The 23,541-nt window shown below is 36.3% G+C and overlaps 1 protein-coding gene across 3 annotated transcripts in view; it reads left to right on the forward strand.

The window, feature by feature from the left end:
- The first annotated feature begins 3,530 nt into the window (after positions 1-3,530).
- Positions 3,531-23,541, forward strand: part of LOC124880231 — a 30,051-nt gene continuing 10,040 nt past the window's right edge. The window contains exon 1 of one of the 3 annotated variants that reach the window (XM_047385196.1): positions 3,531-3,617. Coding sequence is in view for 1 of the 3 variants with exons in the window: in XM_047385195.1 (XP_047241151.1) it covers positions 20,596-20,648 (53 nt within the window). In the remaining 2 variants the exon portion in view is untranslated. Of the gene's footprint in view, positions 3,618-20,223; positions 20,375-20,434; positions 20,649-23,541 lie in introns of those variants that run through there. The other 2 variants (XM_047385197.1, XM_047385195.1) reach the window with 2 other exon arrangements.

The following is a 23,541-nucleotide window of genomic DNA, read 5'->3' on the forward strand; positions in this document are numbered from 1 at the left end:
GACAAACAAATGTTACTTCTATAAATCTTGGTAAAAGTCAGGAAAAAAGAAATATTGTCAATACTTCAGTTTTATTTCATCCCAGTTCAGTTAGGATAAAATGCATGTTGCTAGCCAGACTAACCGAGTACTAGCATTAGCACTGATTACATTGTTTGACCTTAAAATCCTAATTTTCACTTCTTTTTAAAAATGTATTCATTCATTACCCCCTTACTCGTATTACCATCTATCCACCAAAATTATTTATTTTAAGGCTTTTGTACTCATCTTTAAATGGGGTGCCAATAATTGTGGAGGATGTTGTATTTGAAGGAGAGCATCCAAGTACATTCAAGCAACTTACATTCAACTTACCAATGCCTGTTTTGTGTACTGTTTTTCAAGAATTTGAAAAAATACCCAAACCTTGTGTCCTTGGATTATTTAACATGGTGCATAAAACTAGTAGCCAAGTAGCCAAGAACCGAGAAGCACCCGAATGTGTTGTATACCGACTTGAGGTTTTGTTACATTTGTTACATATGCAATACTCTGATGAATTGATAATAGTCCCGTGCATCAACTAAAACAAAAATTACAAAAATAACACAAAAGATGAACATGATTGTCAATAATCTAGTATGAACTCCTCGGATGTATAGTTCTGCAGAAAGGAAAAGTCAAATAGAACCTTAGAGTCTGTGGGTGGTGCTGGAAGGGTGGAGGAGCAGAATACCGATAGCGTCCCCCCCCAACTACAGGTTCAGAGGCTGTTACATTTCTGATAAAACATCAAATACTTTGCAATTTATTTAGATTTTCTTAAATTGTTTTATAATATTTAAGTAAATAACTTTGAAAAGCAAATATGCCAACAGGAGATTTCCATCAACAGAGAACATGAACGTCCATGCTAATACACGTACGTTTTTAAAATCTGTTCTAAATGAGCTCCCACACATCATTACTCTGCCTGAGCGACTACTTTTGTCCAGGTACTTGTTTTTTGTAATGGCAGTTCAGACTTTTGTATGTCTTTCCACACACATTTTCTACTAAATTGAAAAAATAGCAGATTCTAAGTGGTTATTTTCAGAGAAACTAATACACACATTTATGTACCTTGGTACAGAACCAGACCAGTAGTTTCTTCGAGTTTAGAGACATTGTGCTTGTCAGATTGTGAGGTTACAGAATGCTTTGTTGTCTCACAATGTAAAAACCCTGACATGATTACATATTATCATATGGATTTATAGGAACTCCTACTACAAGAGTGAAATATAAAATACAAAATTTGACACATTGCTACAATATGTAAATCGGTTCAGACGTCGGGAGATTTATAGTCCTTTTTAAAAATGAAGTAGCTTGGGGAAAAGGGCAGAAACAGAGCACAACTAGGAGTGTTCCTTAGGATGGACTGCTTTGCAAAAGGTGACTCAAAATAGAGTATTTCATTATTTACAAGGTCAAATCTGCTAGCAAATCTAGCTTCTGGGCAGTTACAAGTCTCTCTTACCTAGAGTAATGTTTAAGTTCAAGATTGTGCTGATAGGAAAAGGCAGCGTAACAACAGTGTACATGGCAAAACATTACTGTCCTCCAGCAGTTTATCAAAGATCACATGAAAATACCAGAAATCTGCTTTAAAAAATATTTTGTCGACAGAATAAGAAACATTTTTCAGTAAATGAAAGAAAACAACACCTTGTTAACAGTGGAGCATAGGGGTGGCTTAAAGTATTATTTCTGAGTTATAATACCAAATTATAAAAGAAAATATCACGACATTCATTTGGAAAATGGGAAAGTAAGCTTGTCAAAAACGTCAGACATAGAAGTCGTTATTGTTAGCAAAGGTTAAACAAGAAAAACTCTTTATGTTTGGGAGTAGAGTTAAGTTAAAGCCTTCAAGATGGTCAATTATGTTCTAATTTAATTCTCTCCAAATATTTTGTGAATATCTTATATAATCTTAAAAGGTTATTTTGCTCCATTGCCATTTTGTACGTTTGTAGTTTTGGTCATTTCGACCACGACCACTAGAGGACATTTCCTACCAGCCTTGCTTTCATTTGTACTACCTGAGGGTTTCATTCCTGCTTTTACAACTTGTGATTTAAAGTAATTCTCTATAGTCTATTTAGTTTACTGTAAAGCATTATGATTGTCTTCAATAAATAACATTCATCAGCAGGAGTTTTTTTATTTAAGATTCGTAATTTACTATATTTCATGAGTCAACCAGTCAAAATGGACAACAGAACTGAAATGAGAATGAAATATGGTGTTATATAAAATCTTCAGAAAATATTTTACAATTATACAGGTTGTTGACCATTTGTATAATTATCAGCCCATTTCATTATAATAGTTCTTCATTTTGAAGTAACATAAAATAATAACCAAGTAGATGGGTATAAACTTGGGTGGGGATGATATGGCAACACGTGGGTACAAAATAGGGTAACAAAATGCTGAAAGAGCGGGTTCACAGGGAGCTGGAGTTAAGCTTAGCAATAAATGTATTTAAGGTAACATTAAGACTTCCAGTATTAATAGGTAAAGCTGTTTTGTACTAAGGAATGCAGTAAAAAAATCAGTATTGGGTTATTGACCCAAAGCTTCACAGATATTGGAATATTTTATTTTTCTTTCATTTGTCTGAGTTACTAAAACTAACATGTTTTAAGTTGAAGTGCTAGGTCAATTTTACCCAAATGTCCGCAATATTACTACGATTTTTAAAAGTTGGAAGCAACACTGCAGTTTGCAGATCCCCAAAGTATTACATTTACTTAACTGGATGTTAACTGGGATGTCTTCACCTTCTTATGAAGCCTTCTGTCAGACACAAAACTTATAGTTTAACAAGTTATTTTCTTTATCTTTCTCCTTTGTTTTTTAAACCAACAAGGAACTGGACTTTTCTTTGCTGTCAGCAATAAAATGCAAAAATTAGCATTTAGGAGACATGCTTACTCCGTTTACTCTGATTTCCGGTCCCCCTAAAAACTGGCAGCGAAACGTCCATTTCTGTATTTCAATGAGTTTGAGATTGAAATATGTAAATTACTAGGATGTGTGTGAAAGTGTGTTTGTGAATTTGCATATGTGTGCGAGTGTGGCCTTTTTCAAATGTAATCCAACCAACAGACACCAACTATAGAAGACAGAGAGGGTGGGAGAGAGGTGAAAAAGCCCCCACTCAAACTGAAAGTTTGTCTGAGTGTGTGTGTGTGTGTGTGTGTGTGTGTGTGTGTGTGTAAAGCCTATGCCACATATTTGGGTGTTTTTCTCGTTTTTCCAGCATCATTATGACACAGCCTGTAACACACACACACACACACACACACACACACACACACACACACAGACATGCACGAACACACTCGGTGGTGTTATGACAGGGTGGATGAGAGATCGAAAGATCAACTGAAAGAACGACAGGGCCGCTCGTCTTGGGTGAAACTTCATCTCTCTTGTTCGTCGTCTCACTCTCCTCCCCTTTTTCTCTCTCTCTCTCTCTCACACACACACACACACACACACTCAGATATACACACATGTGTACCAAGCAGCAGACCAAACACATTTCACTGCCAACTCTCCTCGTAATGACAACCTTATAGGTAAGACAACATGATTCATCCTGCTTGTTTGAACAACTTATAGTTTACAGAAATTATAACTAAAGTAATAATGACCTAAAATAACACTGACTTTACCTTGGTTGGTCCACTGGAGGACTTCTTCTCATTGTCTTTTCATAAATTTGTCCAGTGACATTTAAAATTGTGAAGGAATTTCTAGAAATATTCGCACATTATTTGTTCAGACATATTAAGATAATGAGCCTAAAGCTACAAAAGTGTACCTTCTCACAAATAAGCAGCAAATTCCAGCTGTTTTAGCTGCTACTTATAAATATGTGCCCTCTTACTTGAATGTTTTAGACCTAAATTTGATTATAATTACGAAATTAATCTAAATTGTTGCTTTAAAACATATAACCCATAAATGCAAAAAGATTTACCTTCCAAATTAAGCACTGTGAACGACAATAGCTCTAAAATAAAAATTTTCTTGTACCGTGACAGTTTTCTACAAAGTCTCAACATTACTTGTAGCATTTGAGTGTTGTTACCCACAACAGATTGGTGTGTACACCAAATAGACTCACACGCAGAGAGGCTTAAAACCACAAGCTTGACTTTGTTCATTGTGAGCATTGTTTAGCTGTCATGATATGATAAACCAGGGCCTGTCTGCCCCTGACCGAGGTACAGTCAAACAGCTAGGGTTTATTCTCCTTAAGATAAGGCCCACATGTCATTCAAAGTATTGGACGTGTCTTTGTAGAGTAAGTTTTGTCCTGCCTCCTTACTGAGGTTTTGTCCAATTTAAAGTCTTGGTCTCGTCCCGCTGTTATACTGTGCTGAGTTGCATAGAGTGGACAAAACGGTAGACAGAGGCTTCTTCATCGCTGCTGTTGCTATTTTTTGACTTCCTTCACTTTTGTGACCTTCTTTGACATCTGCAATAGGAATTGGGGCAACAACTGTGTTTGTGTTTTGTACGTTAGGAAGTAGAACTTCGGAGTTAGTGCCAAGACACAAAGGCCCATATTAAACACCATCTGTACTGAGCAATTTCATGGCTCAACTTTAAAATCAAGAGGTTGAAAAACAGTTAAGTGACGCTCTTGTCCTGTTGAAAAGGTGCCTATTTTCCACCTATTTTTTGTAATATAATATTATGCCTCTGATAGTGGAAACCTAAGAGTAGGACAGTAAGTTGCAGAACATTGTTTAACTTATTTTCACCATTTTAATTTCAGTTACCAATGACAAAAGTCTGTCACAAAAATCTTTACATGCAACATATGCTGTTGTCACATGCTTCTTTTCCAATTGGTCTTTTTTAATATGAAACATTCTTGATGGCGTAGTCCATCCCTCTGAATGGGGAGCTGATGAGTTGTGGTCTACAAGGGTGCATCTCTGCAAATCGGTAAATCAGAAGATGACTTGTTTCAGGAGTTCAATTCAAAAATTGAAGATCGCATGTTTTATGGATTCATTACACGCAAAGTGATACATTTCAAGCGTTTAGCTCTCCTAATTTTGATGATTATAGCTTACAGGTTATGAAAATCCAACAATGAATTTTCTCAGAAGTTATTTTACATAAGACCTATAAAAAGGATTTTTAATACAGAAATACTGTAAAGTAATTTCATATTCTATTTAGTACTTGCACTGTCGAGGCTCCTTTTGCATAAATTACTGCATTGGTGCAGCGTAGCACGGAGGTAATCATTCTGTGGCTCATCTGACGTCTAACAGGAGCCCAGATTGCTTTAATAGTGGTGTTCAGCTCGTCTGCATTCCTGATTCCTGGTGTCTTTTCTCTTCCCCTTGACAATACTCCATAGATTATCTTTCAGGTTTAGGTCAGATGAGTCTGCTGGCCAATCAAGTACAGTAACACCATGGTCATTCAACCAGCTTTTGGTGCCTTTGGCTGTGTAGGCAGGTGCCAAGTCCTGCTTCAAAATGAAATCAGTATCTCTATTGTTAGCAGGAGGCATCGATTGCTCTACAATGTCCTGGTAGAGGCTCCTCTGACCTTGGACTTGATAAAACACAGTGGACCAACACCAGCAGATGACATGGCACCCTAAGCCATCTCTGACTGTAGAAACTTAACCCTAAACCTCAAGGACTCTGGGCCTCTCCGCTGTTCCTCCAAATTCTGGTCCTTTTTTTCCAAATAAAATGCAGAATTTACTTTTACGTACTTTATGTACAAGTAAAATGGTTCTGAAAGTATCTGGGGTTCAAAAGTTGCATAATACAGATGCCATCCGTGTCCGGAATACATTTGTGTCCAGTGGTTCTTGAAGCTACAACTCCAGGTACAGTCCATGTCCTGTGAATCTCCGCCAAACTGTTGAATGGGCTTTGCCTCATAACCACTCAAGGCTGCAGTTTTTGCTGTTGCTTGTACACATGTTTTTTACTACGCTTTTTCCTTCAACTTTCCATTAATATGCTTGGATACAGCACTCTGAGAACAGCCAGTTTCTTTGGCAATTGCCTTTTGTGGATTGGGTCAGTGGCTGTCTGCAGGAACTATCAAGTCAGTAAACTTCCCCATTATTGTGTAGGCCATAACATAACATTTGTGTATTAAAATATTTATTTTATTGGTCTAATGCAATATTTAAATTCTCAGAGAAACAGGATTTAGAGTGTTTATTAGCTGTAAGGCATAATCATCAAAATGAACAGAAATAAACACTTGAAAGATATGCCACTCTGTGTAATCAAAGTATACAATACTAAAGTAAAAAATTTTGAATAGAATTACTGAAATAAATTCACTTTTTGACGATATTCTAATTTGTTGAGATGCATCTGTAATATGCTGTGGCTCAGGTTGTATCCAATGCTCACTGTTGATTTTTAAGACATTTTAGTTTGATGTTTAGCACCTTTCCACAATACAAACGTGCTTCTGCAGACCACAGCAGGATTTCTGCATTTCATTTATTTCACTCTTCAAACATGCTACCTAAAGCCCATTACATCATGCTGAGGGTAAGGCCCTCGGCATGATGCATGTCAGTGGATCGAGGATATGAAGTGTGTGGCTGAAAACTGGAAAGCTCAGTTTTTGCTGCAGACACACCATTCAACCTTTTTTCCACTGCGTTTCCTACACGAGTTCTACCTAAAGCGAACCTCACGTCATGTGATGTTTTTTTTTTCTGCAGCGGTTTCTTGCTTCGGCAAACTCGCTCTGCCATGAAGCATCCGGAAAGCAGTCACGCAACGTAGTGTCTCCCTCTTCAACCATGGAAACCTGTAGTTCCCTCACTGTTGCTGTGGCAGCCTCCCTCAAAATCTTCCTTGCACGATTACTTGCTGAAAACAGATTTGTGTTACGGTGTTTAAAGATTATGTTTACAGACTTTGGTGGTCAAACCACCAACTTTTTTCATGCTTCTGTTTTGGGACGCTTTCCAGAAACCGAAAATCCTAAATTACTCCTGAATCTTGTAAAATGTAAAACATGAAACCTTGTCATCCCTCCGTGGTATCTTAGTAGTTGCTCCTGTTTGATGTTTTCTGTCTTGTAACTTTGTGGTATTGCTGTAGTCATGCAAACACTCCTCAATAAGAACAACCTGCTTACAAAGGCAACATTATAGCATAGGATGATTGAAAGGCGCATCAAATCTGGTGTCAATCATCTGCAATTATACAAATAAGGAAACAGATTTATATAGCTTTGCATTCTCAGAGCAAATGCAATTCTTTTTTTTTGACGCCTGTGACGAGTCTTGAAAAAAAAAAGAGCTTAAATATCGTATTTTTAAAAAGCATCATTGTAATAATTTGGAAAGGCCTTGATTCAGTTTTGTTTATTTAAGGATGTCAATTTCTTCTCAAGAATTGTTAAAATATCATGCATATAATGCATCACGGGAGCCTACATAGTAATATGATGGTAATATGATTTACTTAATGGATATTATTTTAGCGGCATTTTAAAATTCATATGTTGATAGAGCAAAAAATACAACTACTACAAACTACATCAGCCTCCACATATTTAATGGCACTCCTGGTAAAAATGAATTGAAAAAAACGTATGTTTTATTGCAGTAGCATAATTGTACACTGATCTTTATTGAGTTGTTTTACCTCCCTCGCCATCCTCCTCACTGTGTGTGGTGGCAAAATAAATGTAGGTCCTCATCCAGCTTTGTTTGTCAGTTGCGTTATTTCTCTGACTCTAGATATGGGCATGTTTTGGACTTTTCTTGAAGCCATTTTCAGACTTATGAAGATCCAGGTTCACACTGAATGATCAGCGGATGTCTTAAACCATTTTTTTCTTTTGTCATGGGAGATTCGTTAGAAAATCTACGGTGTGACCGTGAAACTGTGGCGGTTCAGCGTGATTCTGCTGCAGCAACAAATCGTACAGTCTGGCATCTTCCATCGCATGGTATAACACGACTTAGTATCAAGATTTTATAATATAAAGCCTACACAGTGGGGCGTGTTGAAGAGCTGGATGATTTTTAAAACCTCGCTGTATGATCAGCATTACTTGAAAGGCATGTTTTCTTGTCTTTCCCATTTTGAAGGGTGCCTAAGAGAAATGGGACATCTGTGTGAGAGAAACAGGAAGTCATGCATTACTAATAAAACATTTCTAGACAGTGCTTTATTCAAAAACCTACATTATAAATGAAAAATGATTCTCAGTTACGTATTTTTATTTTAAAGTTTTAAGGTTGTTCTTAATCGTATTACTTGTGATTTTGACAAAAAAAAAAATTTCCTAATGTGAACATTTTTTCACTTAATAAATGTACTCAAAGTAAAGGTTGAATTTTTTTTATAAAAAATTCTACATGAGACTGTGTTGATGCTGTAAAAAATCCATTTAAGACTTTTTACCACAGGCGCCAGTAAAGTACAGAGTATAAATTTAGTATAGAGAAAAACCCAAAGATGAATATGAATATAACGTAGCGTTGGAAACCGAGTTTTGTCCTCAGTTCGGACCATCTAATTGTTTTCCACTTGCTAACCCACAGGTGACGGTCTCAGTACCAGACAGTATCTTTTATTAATGCCCGCCTGTAAAAGTAGCTGAGCGTTACACTGTAAATGAAGAGGCGGCTTTCTGCTTTTACGATGGAAATGTACTCGGTACTGTTAGAGTTGGTTGCTATTGGATCATATTGATTAAATCTACAGCTGCTGCTTTATAGGGAGAGTTTTAATAACCGATTCATGTTATAATGATTTTCCAATTTGCAATATTTAAAATATGAGGATAAAAAAAAAAAAATTTTGTGTTTCTTGCTTCGTGATGATCTTCATTTAACCTTTTTCTGTGTTTTTGAGTAGCTGTTGATTTGAAAAAAGAAATAAATCTATCATTCAAAAGTATAAATTTGAAAGAATCATCTTTGCTAAGAAATATAGAAAATTAATTTTGCCAAATCAAACAGTTAAATTTTACACATAAAAGTAGTCCAGATACAGCAGTATGATTACAGTTTCACCTCTCTGCTGTTTGACCTTTGTGACCTATATTTAAATGGAGGCAATCCAACATTAAGCCTTTTGAAACCTCCGGCTGATTGAAGACTGGTGGTCTTTGTGTTTCAGTCTCACACCCTAAATGGATCCTACTGTAACGTTACTATTGCTCTGTACCTTAATTGAGTTAATGTTAGTGTTAGAAGACGGTTTTTACTCTTTACATGCCTTATACTTTTTTTAAATTCAGATGCTTAGACATTATTCGACATTTTTGGTAGATCTGACTGAGTCTTTTTTGTATTCTTACAAACAGATTGATGCCATTGAGCTTCTGCAGAAATTGATGTATTAGTTCATTTTATGAGATAAAGGCCCATCATGTAAAGCTCCATTATTAAATTTAAACAAACATCGCCGAACACTGTGATAGCTGCTTGTTATCTTTTTGTTCTGACTCTATAATTTGCCTCAGAAATCTTAAATAATGAAAGTCAATAGAAGTCTTTAGATGTCTTCATGGCTCTGAAGCACTGGCAGAAAAGTGCAAGCGGTGGAGTCTCTGAACATTTTCTGGCTTCTGACTCGAAAACTCTTGTCAAGCAAGCTATTATGTAACTTTCAGGCTGCTTTTATCCTTTGGCGAGGAGTCCGCTTTTGAGTTTGATTTGAGGAAAACTTTAGCACCTTTCCAAACCTTAATGTTGAACAGTATGGGAGCTGTGGAGCTTTCCTGTACCTTTTTGAATTAATGCCTGTTTGCGTGTATCAAAGTGAAACCTCCACTCCAAACTGCTATGGAAATGTATGGATAAACGCTGTATTATAATGTCAGTCTGAACAAATAGTGCACACTTGTACTTATAATAAAACCTTTCTAATTTATATTTAATCAAAAGGTTTACCTTTTAAAAATCAGGTAAATACTTTAAGTCTGTTTTAAAGAATCTTAGCATCTGAAATAGTTTAACTGTAAATGTTTTAAAAGCTTTAAAAGACAACTTTGTCTCTAATTCTTCTTTTTATACAGACTGGTCTGGTTCGCAGTTTCGCTGGTGTGTTCTTTGTGTTTTAAAACTAGTTTTACGGCTTTCAGGTGTTACCGTGTCCTCGTTCCTTCCATTACACGTAAAAATATGTTTATTCCACAAACATCATTACCATGATGGCTGCTGGAAACTGAGCAAACATCAGTCAGTTAGGCCAACTTGTGTCTTTTTATAAACTCTTATTTGTTGTTTACAGCTTTCATCTTCCATTCCGTTCCACTGTTCCCGTCAGTCACTGCTACATTTCTGAGAGACGAAAGAAAGACAGACAGACGCCGACAAAAAAAAAAAGAAAAAACATTAGAGGCCCAAAAAAACCAAAAAGTCCAAAAGCGAGCGTCTCGTTCCCCCTCCTCTGCTCCCGCAGGTTTTTAAGGTGAATTTGAGAGAAAACCAGAGAAGCGTTTTCCCCCGTACCGACTCCTCCGCACTCCCCCTTCCAACCTCTCACATCCTTTTCATTCACTCATTTTTCATTCGGCTCTTTCCTCGACCTTGCCTGCTCATACAAATATGAGACTCACAGCAGGATGTGCTAAAACACAGTTGAGATAACTCTGTACTCTTTCAGTTATTTTAAATTTTTAGACTTAATAACGTAACGAGATGTGGAACGTAGCCTTTTTTAGTGTTCATTTTAGCTATCTTGAATAGATATTTAGAGTTCTTAATAGTTGCTTTATTTTCTGAGCCAATTTTTTTTTATTGGAATTAAAAATAATTTAACTTCACCAAAACCAGAACGATTTTTTCCGTGCGTCACGTTCTGGTAGCTCTGGCAAACCGTATGGTGGGTCCGGTTGCGGTGCGGCGTCAGAGACAGATTTGCTCTGCATTGGGGTAAAGTGAGATATTGCTCCTGTTTCAGAACTGATTTACTGAAGCAACGCATGACATGCCTTATGTGGTTCAGGTAGCTAATTGGACAGGCTGGAGCAAGTTTAAAATGACAGATGGTAACAGACAGAAAGGGGGAAAAAGGGTAACGGGGAACAAACCAGAACAAATCTAGATGAACATGTACAACGTTTCTGAAATCCACAGCTTCAAAAGATATTTTTTGCTGCGACTGCAAAACATCTGCAGTGAAATTCAGGTGCACTGCCTGAACCGGAGCTCAAAACACAATTAGTTTCACACATGAAAGTAGTTCAACCTCTTCACTTATACGAAAAACTTTACTCCAGAAACATACCTGCATCTTGATCAAAGCTAAAAACTAAGCAAACATCAGGCAGATAGGCCAGGCTTCTGACACACAGGGCTTTCTGTTAACAGCTCTGTAAAAAGAAATCATTCAGGTTTCCTTTACATTGTCTTGCATATATTGCATCACACGTGGTGCGACAGTCAGAAGGGATGCCCAGAGTGGAGCTCAAAACACACTCAAAACTTTTAAAAACATGCAGTAAATAATAAAAATAAATAAATAAATAATAAAGTGCCACAAACTACATCAGCGAGTCTGATCTGTGTGCATCACACATTGTGGTAATGACAGAAACTGTTTATCAATCTTGCAAGAGCTTTGATGGATTGGTATTGTTTTCTGAAGGGGATGCATTCAGACAGTTGAAGAGAGAGAGATTTGTAGATACAGAGAGTTTAGTTAAGTCGACAGGTGCAGATATCTTCCAGGACAGAAAGGTTTGTGTAATTTTTGAAACAAATTTCATAAGCTGACCCTTTTCTCAGCTGCAGATTGGTAGTTGAATCTCTCCAGGATTGCAGGAGTGGAGAGACTCTCAATGAAGCAACATCAAAAAGACAACTGCCGCAAACACAACCATCTTTGCTGTGTCTTTCTGAACAGGAAAGTCAACATTAACTGTTTGGGTTGACAAGTGAGTGGCCAGTGGGGCAAGTCTCGAGGCCGTCTCAGCAGCGCCAACACTAAGTTAATCTCTGTACGTCTTCTCTCCATGCAAACTTACTGTATCTCTGGGCATGGCCCGGGTATCATTATCAAGGCTTACCAGGTTTCTAAAAAGTTGCCGTCTCAAAGTGTTCCAGTCTAAACAGTCCTATGGTACTGGCCTTTTAAATGAAATGCTGGAATCTTTTTTTTTAACTATATAGAGTATCTATAGAGTAACTCTTCCCTTCCCCACCTGTTGCTGCACACTGCTGATAACTTCTTTATTTTCCTCTTGCTTACAAGAAAGACAAAGACAGCTGTTTGACCAATGATTGCATGAAAACTAAGGGAGCGCTGGCCGTTTGTCTTATTAAGGTAACTAAGCAGGCACGGTTGATTAAACAGCCGACTGCAGCCCCCTAACCAGAAAGCTCAGCTAGTCATCCAGCTAATATCGTTAGAATACCAGTGTAGCTTTAAGCATGTTTAATCCTCTATTACTTCTAAACTCCTCCTAAATTTAAGAAGTGTTTATTTTACATTTTCCAGCTGACACTAACTGTCTGAGCTATTTATTCTTGCAGAATGTTGCTACTTTGCTAAAATATGTTTGGATTACATTTTTTTTTAAATTCATTAACAAGGACCACATTATTTGTTTGTTTTGCTGCTTTTGTTTCCTGTCAGTGAGCAAGGTAAAACTATGAGTATCACTGTTTTATATGTGGGAAGGCAGATTTGGAACTAGCATGCTGTGGTGGGCCTGTTTGTGCAGTTTATGTCTTTTTTTTTTTTTTTTTAACCAGAGCAGGAAAAGCGATGGAAATGGTTCTTTGTATCCGAGTCCTCTGCAATGTTGAAAAGTCTCACGAAGTCTAGAATCTGATTTTAATTGTTTTCAAGTCCGGAAAGTATGGAAAAATTATTAAGCATGGAAATAAATTTGAGATTTCAGTTATCTAAAGAAAACAATTATTTGATAATCTGGGAAAAATAAAGGGCTTTTGCTTTGATTTATATTGTGATGTATTCTTTTCTTTTTAGTTTGCGACTTTACAACTTGAGCTTTTGTCTAGCTCACTGTTCATTTTGGGTTGTGGGGTTAATGCAGTCCAGATTTTTCAGTATTAAAAGTTTTTGTCCAGATCTCCAAAAAATAGTGACATTGCCCTTAATCCTGAATCGGTGGCAGCATTTTAGGCCCATTTCTAAAGTTTTTAGCGAGGAATATTTATTTCCAACTTCAGGAGCATCTACAAGCAACATCGGATTACTGAAAACTTCCAGTCTGGTTTTAAATTGTGTCACATGACAGAAATATCACTTCTTCAGAGTTTTTAATGATCTGCTTTTCACTGCAGACGTGGGGGATTCTGCTGTTCTCATCTTGCTTGATTTCCCTGCTGCTTTTGACACCGTGGAGCGTGTTTTATTATCACGTCTGGACATGTCTGTCGGTGTTGAGGAAACAGGTCTTAATAGGTTGAGAGCATGTGGAAGGCAGTCAGTACAGAATCTGGCAAACTGTTTAAACGACATTAAAACTTGCATGGAGATAAACTTTATACATGCTTTTATTACCTCCAGATTGGACTACTGCAACTTTCTTTCTTCAGGGTTAGACAACAGTCTTCTACGTCACGGGCTCCCAAAGTGGGTGTCGGGACCCCCGGGGGGTTGTGAGACACCAAGTGGAGACTCGCAAGATGATTTTCAGATTCTATGTGATTCGACCCCTGAGGAGTTTGGAGGGCCAAAAGGGACAAAATTAAATAAATAAATATATGATTTTAAAAAATGTAATATGAAATAATTATATGTATTTTAAGTCGCCAATAGGGGGTTGCCAGTCTCTAGTACTGTTATTTTGGGGGTTACAGGCTGAAATGTTGGGGAACGCTTCTTCTATGTTACCTTCAGCTGGTCCAAAACGCTGCTGCCCTTCTGCTCACCAATAACAAGCAACGAGAGCACATTACCCCATATTGTCCTCCCTGCACTGGTTGCTTGTACGTTTTAGGACTCATTTTAAGAAATTAATTTTGTTTTTTAAATGTTTAAGCTGTTTGGCACCTCCAAATTTAACAGAATTTTTGCACAAGGATGTTGCTTTGAAATGTTCCTAGGACTCGTCTTATGACCCAAGGAGACGGAGCTTTTTCTGTTGTTGCTCTCAAACATTGTAACATAATTGTCTTTCTCTTACTGTAAGGATAGCTATCGCACTGAGTGAGTTTAAGTCACTTTTAAAGACCCATCTTTTCAAGTTGCCTTTTAATTCCAGCTGAGCAGAAATGTCAGGGTGTTTTTAATTATTAGTATTTTATTTGATTTTACCTACTGTTTTTAGGTGTTTGTGTCTTATTGGACTTTTTATGTTTCTTATTTTCTTTTAATTTATGGACCTGCTCAGCACTTTGGTCACTTTGGGTGTGTAAAGTGCTCTATAAACAAAGGTTCATTGATTGATTGACTCCACTGTCCATGTCATAAAAAAAAACCATTTTATTTACTTCATTAATTTATTTAATTAATAATTGTCACCACGAGTACAGGAAATATCCGACACTGATTTTAGACAGTCACTGTCAACACACATCTGTGTTCTCTTTCTTCATTTATGTATCAAAGCAACAACAAATCAATGTATATTACAAGTTTTCTAACGGCCATCATCTATGTGTAATGTTATTTTTACAGCAGTAGGAAAAAATGGCTGCTTTTCTGTTTTTAAACAGCAAATAGATCGTGTTAAATATTAAATGGTTATTATACTATACCGGCACTGTAATGTTGTCCGTCAGTTTTGTAATTTGAAGTTGAAAAGTGGGATTTATACATCCTCTTTGTTCGTGATGGCTACCCACAGATATGTAAATAAGCCACACTATGACAGAGAAAATTGTAATGATCTAGAGCAATTAGAGCTCTTTCTTCTGATTTAAAACAGCGGTATAAAATTCTATCTGATGCAGGGAAATTTGATTCTACTTTTACGGACGAGAGATGTTAAAAACATGTGAACATGTTGCTAAATTTATCACATATGCAAATGTTGAGGTTATTCTGCCTGCACCACATTATTATCCGTAATACATATTAATGATGAGGTTTTCAGAAGTGTAGTCACACTGAATAAATGACCTAAACATTAACATAATCACCTATCCACACACTCTGATGCTCACACATCAAAAGTGATTCACTTTTGGTTTGCACTGTTTTGGATCATAAAAAAGGACAATTGGATTGCATTAAGATGAACAAATTAAAACGGCTAATCTTTCTTTTTTTTACAGAAATTAGGAAGAAAGACAGCAGTGGAGAAAAATATTTATATTTAAATTAACAATCAGGATCATTTGAATATCTGTTAGGGGGGCGGAAAGGGGGCCTAATTAAGGTTTTGAACCCATCGAAAACAGCTAAAAACGAAAGGCTGGAGGGTGTAGCACATTTATATATGAGATTGAATCTGTATTCAGATATTTACATTAAATATATGCAAAATAGGTGTGGGAAAAACTTGTATTATTAAAGTGGACCATTCCAAATCTCAATGTCCTACCGATGTCTAAAAATAGCCCAAAAAATGAAGCTCCTCACTGAAGCGCGCAATCAGCTGATCTAAAGCAAGTAAAATAAATTAGTTCACTCTAAGGATTTCTCCTCAAACCTTCTTTATCATTTAATAAAAGGTTTCTAAGGGCGAATGCTTCCCTTTTTAGCATTTTCCTTCTGTTAGGCTACAGTTAGCCAACCAGCGTTAGCAACAAGCGGCTGCTGCTGTCTTTAGGAGCTGAAGTTGGCGTATGATTTATAGCCTCTGGTTTAGCTGCTGGTTAGGCTCCGTCTCACGAACTGAACTGGAGTTGGAAGCTGTACATCTGATGCTAACTTCAATGTTGTGTTTTCCACCCCTAAAGAAAGCTGTGAACTAATTACAGTTTAATGGGAATTATGCTGTTCTCTCTGTTCTAAGGATACGCCACGTTTTGTGTTAGTAACAAACAAATGTGTAAATAAATTTTTATTCTACTCCAGATTAGACAGATTTTTACTTGTACTGAGCACACTCTAAGCACTATAATAACCAAAAGATGATCTGGTTTATAAGTATGTATTCATGTGGGCTAGTTATGTGTGAACAATATGAGTTTCTGTTTTGCTGTTAGTTATTATTGTTTATTTCTCTCATCTGCTGGAGATATACAAAAAAAATCTGTCATTAGGATAGCATAAAACTTGTAAACAGAAGGAAACCACCAAAAACATGTATGTTTTTTTCATATCAATGGGAACGTTATATCTTTTGAAGGCTTTTTATCATTTAAGTAATCTGTTTACATCCGTGGCACTGTAGCACTGTTGGCTTGCAGCAAGAAGGTCCTGGATTCGACTCCCGGCTGGTGGTCTTTCTGCATGGAGTTTGCATGTTCTCCCCTTGCATGCATTGGTTTTCTCTGGGTATCCAGCTTCCTCCCACAGTCCAAAAACATGACTGTCAGGTTAATTGGTCTTTTCAAATTGCCCTTAAGTGTGAATGGGTGTGTGAGCACGGTTAAGTGTCTCTGTGTTGCCCTGCGATGGATTGGCGACCTGTCCAGGATGTACCCCACCTCTCACCCGTAGACTGCTGGAGATCCCCCGCGACCCAGTATGGAAGAAGCGACTATAGAAAGTGGATGGATGTTTATATTTGTATCACCTTCCTAATTTAAAATGCGTTTTTACAAAATATGTAAAAACCCCTTTTCCCCACGTCTTACATTTGTAATGCCTGAGAGATTAAATTACCGGACTAAATTCTTATTAACATTGAGGAACCCAGATTGCTGTGAAGGCTGTTTTGTATGAACATCTCCTTCTGCGCCATGTTGATGGAGATTTTTGAATGTAGGAAATTGAGTAGGTCTGCTTGTATTGTCTGTTCAGACTCTGTTATGCATCAGAATTCAAAGATTACTATGTGGTTCTTTCCATCAGTTTACTGAAGTCCGTACCTGTGTCGTAAAGAGCATGATTTGCATAATTTGCATGGCATAATGGCAATGTCATGGCATAATTTGCGTCATATTTAGGAGTTTAATTTCTTGCATTTGTTGCAGCCTCTTATGGCTATCAGGAAAATATTTTACTGCAATCCTTTTGCTAAAAGTTGCATTGACGATATCAATACTTTTCTTTCTTCACCGTTAAACAATTCCCCCATCACTCTTTGTGAGCAGCTAAAAATAGACCTCGGGTGTGAGCATTAAAGGCAATAAGAGTCCATTCAAATGGCCAAATATATTATGAACATGCAGAGGGAACGCCTGAAACTTGAGATATGATATAAGGTCCTTTGCGATATTTCATACTCTGATATTGTGATGACAATTGTGATTCTATATATTGTGCAGCTCTCCAGCTATTTTTTATTTATAGTCTTCCAAATATGTAATGTAATTCAGTCCTTTGAGCTCAGGTTTAACTGCGGGTATTGATACTTTGCAGTTACTCTTCAGTCCCAAACCTTTGAAGCAAGGTCATATCTGTACAAGAAAGATCATACTTTTATTGTAATACTAAATAAACATTACTTTTATGTTAAGAGTCACTTCTTATTATACATTTTAAAATATTTTAAGGTACTTTCTTCAAAGTAACCTGATATAATACGCATATATGTGAGCTGTTACATTGGCAATGAAATTGCAAGCCTTCTCAAGCCCAAAACTAAGCTCTTCTTTACTGTTGCTAACATTTATTCCTCAGTGGTCTGATAATATCTGTGCATACCTAAAGGGAAATTCTGAAAAATTTGCAGCCCAGATCTTGGAATTCATGCTGTTTTTTTAGAAAGGCATTATGAATAGAAACTTGAAGTTCCTTCCTAACTTTTGGCCTCTATGTACGTACGTTTTATGATGTAATACAAAATATTCCTCATGAATGACAGAAATATGATGAATGAAAATGTACAGCACTGTATGCATAGTGTACACTGTAAAGATTATTATGCTGTTTTAACTGGTAGAGATTTGGACTGAACTCTATTAGCAAAAACATTTTACCACACTTTAAATTTTATTGTCAGACGTTCTCTAGAAATGAAATTTTCACTGCATGTCTGCAGAAATCTTTGCGGACTTTTAGCTGTACTGATGGAGCTGGTTTACTCTCCAGACTGTTGCAAAATCCCCTGAAATATTGACAGCCATTTGTTTTCTCCACTGAGCATTTAATGAGTAGTTGTACAAGGATCTTAAAAGTGAGCGGGAAGTTTTTTATCCCCCAAAAATAGCAGAAAGGAACTAAGACAGAGTCCTAGGTTTTTGTAAGGGCCATAAGCAAGTTTAATTTTAGTTTACGCTACGTGCAGAACAGAGAAAACTGTGAAGAAGTGTCCATATATGTTTTAGAATGGGAGAGCTGTGAATAAAATGGTTTGATGTGTTAATTTTCTGACTTCCACATTGTGGCAGTCATGTAAATCAGCATTTCCAATAGAGGTCAACAGATATATCTTTTGTACCCTGTTTGATGCCACAATGGAAAAATCTGGGTCAATAATTAGTTGTTTTGTTTTTGCTTTTTAAACCTCCTGTTGTTGGCCTGGGATCAGAGATATACAAACCTTTCTCTGTAAAACGTCAATGTTCTTGTAGGCTAAAAAATGCACTTTCATGCATCGTGTTAGCAGGTGACTGACTGGAGCTTGCTGATAACCCAGGAGCACCCAGAGAATTGAGCCCCTCTTGTTGTCTTCTCCAGGCCGCCTGCAGTTGTTTGATTGACATGTGAATATAATACATGCAACACCAAGGTCCTCACAGATTTTTCTCCTTTGTTATCAGCTAGGTATGTTCAGGCGAGACCTCTATTTAAAAAAAAATCTTAAATATTGGCCTAATTTATGGGCTGTGCAGACTCAGCGGAGTTGGGTAAAGCCAGGTTTAATGTTGTGTTTCCCAGGAAAGGATAATTGGTAATCACTTATTGATCTGCAAACACAAACAACAGAAATAATCAAATTAGCTCTAGGATTCTGACAATATCACAATTAGAACAATATTTTAACTTAACTTTTTAACTTAACGTTTTATTTGATTAGATTTGTATTTATTCCTTATTATTTGTCAGTTTTTTAATATAGTGAGCTGACAAATTTTTATATATGCATGAAATAGTGTTTTTTTGGTAAAATTATTTCTTTACATATATTATTTATATATATTATTTATTTACATATTTATTGTCAAAATAAATTCTATATAACATTATTTATTTATTTTATTCATTATTCTATATCTTTCTTATTGCAAGCATTGGACATAGAGACATGAAGACAAACTTTCAAAACCAGGACAAAAGTAAATGCAATGCAAAAACAATAAATTCAGCTAGAAACACATAAGTACCTAATGTAGGTGGTAGTGTATAAAACAATACTGGCACCTACCTGCTAAACTTTACTCAGAAAAAAAGTCCACAAACAAATTCCAATATAATGAACTAAATATTTTAGGTTCTCCTGTAAATCATTTATTAGACTGTATGAACATGCCCACCTCTACACCTGTGTGTCTGTGGTAAAGGTCACCAAATTTACTCCCTCTACATCTGGACTCGTCAGTGGTTGAACTTGAGGTTGTGTGTGTAGGTGTTTAAAGGTTTCTCTATGCTCGTTAAGGCTGACTTAACGAGCATAGAGAAACAACATGGTTACAGGTGCGCGCTGCATGTGTGAGTGGGTGGGCGAGTGGGTGGGACTGCTGGGTGTGTTAGAGGGTTCCCTGAACCTCATCGTTTGTTGCCGTCTTCTTCCTTCCTGTTTCATTCTTTTTCATTTCCTGTCAGCTGACTCAGTCCTGGAGAATCTTGATCTGGTAAACATCTGCTACCTCTGCACAGACGCATAATTTTTTAGAGTATTTAAGTCATAGGGATGGAGAAGTTACCTCATTGAGGTCAATCACAGCAGTTTATTGTATCATGGCATGTTTCACAAAAAGTGAAATTTTTCTTCTGCACTAAACTAGAAAGGTTGTTTTATTTATTTTTTGTTTTTTGTACATTGATGTTCAAAAAGATAGAAATGAAAAGAGAAAAACTGCAAATGATTTGATTTTTCACAGCATGGTTGGGTCATTTTTTTTGGACATAATAGATGAGCACATAGATTGAGAAAAAGAAGAAAGAGAGGACAGCTAACATTTGGTGAGAAAGAGAGACACAGCGATGTGGGGACGGGCAGAGAGACGGAAAGATATGCAGAGATGGAGGAGGGGGGCAGAGAGAGATAAAGATAGCTAAAAGGAGGGAGATCCGTCAGCGTTGTTTCCTCAGGATGTGGTTATCACGACAACGCAAAGGCAGTAGAGGCAACATCACTACCCGCTGGTCCTCTTTGACACCTGCAACAATGTGTAAGTATGAAAGTCAGGGTGTGTGTGAGTGTGTGTGTTTCAGTCAGCAAAAAAGGAAGATGTGTGCGGCCTCTTGTTGGTTTTGTGTCCATTATGACAGACGGTGTGTGTTTGTGAAGACACACAAATAGGAAGGACTGAAAGGTTGATAATCACTTGAGACGGCAAAGAGCTGAGGACCTGTGCTGCAATGATGAGATGGATAGTAAGAGGCCGAAAACATGAACAGCGGGAGAAGAACATATGTCAAAAGGAAATTAGGCGCCAAGGACTGGTAAAGAGAAAAACCTCAGAATGTATACAGTGTATTTGTCTCTTCATCTCTTCATCTTACTTTGTTCTTTCTCTTTCTGACTCACTCAGTGTCCTATTTAGAGCAGAATGTGGTTTCAAGAGAGAGAAAGAAGAAAAACCAGTGAGGACCTAAGTACTTAACCCGACAGGCTTAAAAAATAAGTAAATGTTTTAAATTTAAAAACTCAAGCTTTATTTGGCAACAGTGTGAACCAGTGAGGAAGCAGAGAATAAAACTTTTTAATTAAGCTGATTTGTTGAATAGAAAAGGAGGTTTGCCAGATTGCTTTGCTTTTCCCACCGTAGAACTTTGTGTAAACTCTTGTCTTATTTATAGTCACAACTGACTGTCTGTTTTATTGTTTTTCAAACTTTATTGTGTCATCTTGAAAGCTCAACTACTACAGCTAAACAAATACCTAAAATGTACATGAGCTTGATTTAAGCTGCAACAATCCTTCAAACCTGCATCTTACATCATCTCATATGATGAAAAGAGAATTAATTGGACTGACCAAAGATTTTTTGGGTGATTAACTACTCAAATAACCTTTTTTATTGTGATATTGAGAGAAAGATTATCTAACCATTTTATAAGTCTGCTGTGTAGCAGGAATCAGTGTTGAAAATGCTATGTGTCTACTGTCAGGATAATTCTCAGGATATAGTCAGGATAATAGTCAGGCTAATTCAGAAAGAAATTTGATATTTTTTTTGCTGATGATATTGTGATATACTGCTCTACACGGCTGACTGCTGCAGCAGACATTAACAGCCACAACGTAATTCTGTCTACTCAAGGTTGCTATGAATGGTGGAAAAACAAAAAAAAAACTCAAAAATTTTTATTCTATCTCCATCTTTTAATGCTTTGTGACCTCTCAGTGGTCAATATATTTGGTTTTAATGAGTCTCCTTCTACACCTCAGGTCTTGCAGCCTCGATAGTGCCTAATTGCCCAAATCCTTGCAACGTGCATATGGATCAATGACAGGCTACTACCTTGAGACCATTTAAGTTCAAATCTTATTTTAAATCTCTCACTTATCATTGCTTGCGTAAAAGTTTGGACCGATGCTCTGATTTTTTTCTGTCCTCAGATTCAATCACTTGCGTGTTCTAATGCAGCACTCATTTAGCATCCTGTCTATTAATGGATCTATATAAGTTTTTTGTTTTTGCAGGAAGAGGAAAATAAAAACTTTTTACCACTTTTCCTTATGTAACCAGGGATTATTAATATTTGCCCGATTACTTCTGTTTAGCTCCAGATCCTGAATTGCAGCTAGGGAATTTTGTTATTTCAAGTGACCTTTTGTAAAAAGAAAGTATGTCACTGACAGTACATGATCTAGTCTTTACTGGGTTCTAAACTTTATAAATTTACACAACAAAGGGTAAATAAATAAAAATGGAGCGAAAACATTTATATTTTGCGAGATATTTGTCAAGCCCCAAAAACCCCTAATCCATGTGTACTATACGTATAAAGGGGGTCTACTTTCTTTTTTCCATGACCGTATATTTATATCCATTTTCGGTGATGTTTGTACATGCTTTCCTATATTTGAATTTTCTTAATATCATTGTCGATGCTATTAATATTTGTTCAATGGCTTTTTTGTTCATTTTACATTGCTATATGAGTATTTTTGTAGAACATGACAAATGATGATAAAGGCAACTGAAATAACATTTTGTTCCAGATAAGTTGTTTTCATTCTTCTCTTAAAAGCTACATTAAATTAAATAAGCTCTGTCTAAAAAGTATTTGAGAAGCCACAGACGAACTACAACATGGGAAACTAGAGTTACTTATTTTATATTGTTATTAGTATAGTATAATATAATTATTTAATCAGACTAACAAGTAAATTTCATATATATATATATATATATATATATATATATATATATATATATATAGAGAGAGAGAGAGAGAGAGATATTTATATGTCTATCTCTATTTATATGTATATATATATGTATATATATATATATATATATATAGAGAGAGAGAGAGAGATATTTATATGTCTATCTCTATTTATATGTATATATATATATATATATATATATATATATATATAGAGAGAGAGAGAGAGAGATATTTATATGTCTATCTCTATTTATATGTATATATATATGTATATATATATATATATATATATATAAGAGTTACAGTCCGACTCCTTCATCAGTTAGGTCTTTAACAATGGAGATATAGAGTGCATAAGGTCAATTTCATGCCATATTTATCTGCACCCCTAGTAAAAACCCTTAAACATTAATTTATCTGTAACTTCAGTAGCACAATCGCATGCAGTATCACAAAGTATACTTTACTTGACTCGTGTGTCTTTTAACTTTAAAATAGTAAGCTGGGATTTTCTGTTTCCCTGGGATATAAATAAAACAATGTTAGACAGTGGTCATTTTCTCCTAACCACTCCTAAAAATGGGAAAGACAAGAGAAAATGCCATTCATGTAACGGGGATATTTGCTAATTTTACAAGTCAGCTGATTTGTTCGTATCTACAAGCAGAGTAGGGTTTTTCATAACTACAAGAACTGTGAGAAACAACGCTGCAGATAATTGTGCGAACACCCTCTGAGGAGGATGTTGAATAAGGCTAGAATAAATCTCCACAGCTCACTGTTGAAGATGTGCTGCAAATTTGTCAATGTGAGATTATGCTACTGGAATAAAATATTAATTTATTTTAAGGCTTTTTATACCTTCCTACCAATCAATGTCAATACTAAGTTTTAAAATATGTATAAATGTGTAAATACACATTTATTATGTTACAGAGGAACATTCTGTTTAATAAATGTTATTTCTATCATTGTGCATTTATACAAATCCTCA

This window comes from Girardinichthys multiradiatus, chromosome 14, assembly GCF_021462225.1.
Source record: "Girardinichthys multiradiatus isolate DD_20200921_A chromosome 14, DD_fGirMul_XY1, whole genome shotgun sequence".
NCBI lineage: Eukaryota > Metazoa > Chordata > Actinopteri > Cyprinodontiformes > Goodeidae > Girardinichthys > Girardinichthys multiradiatus.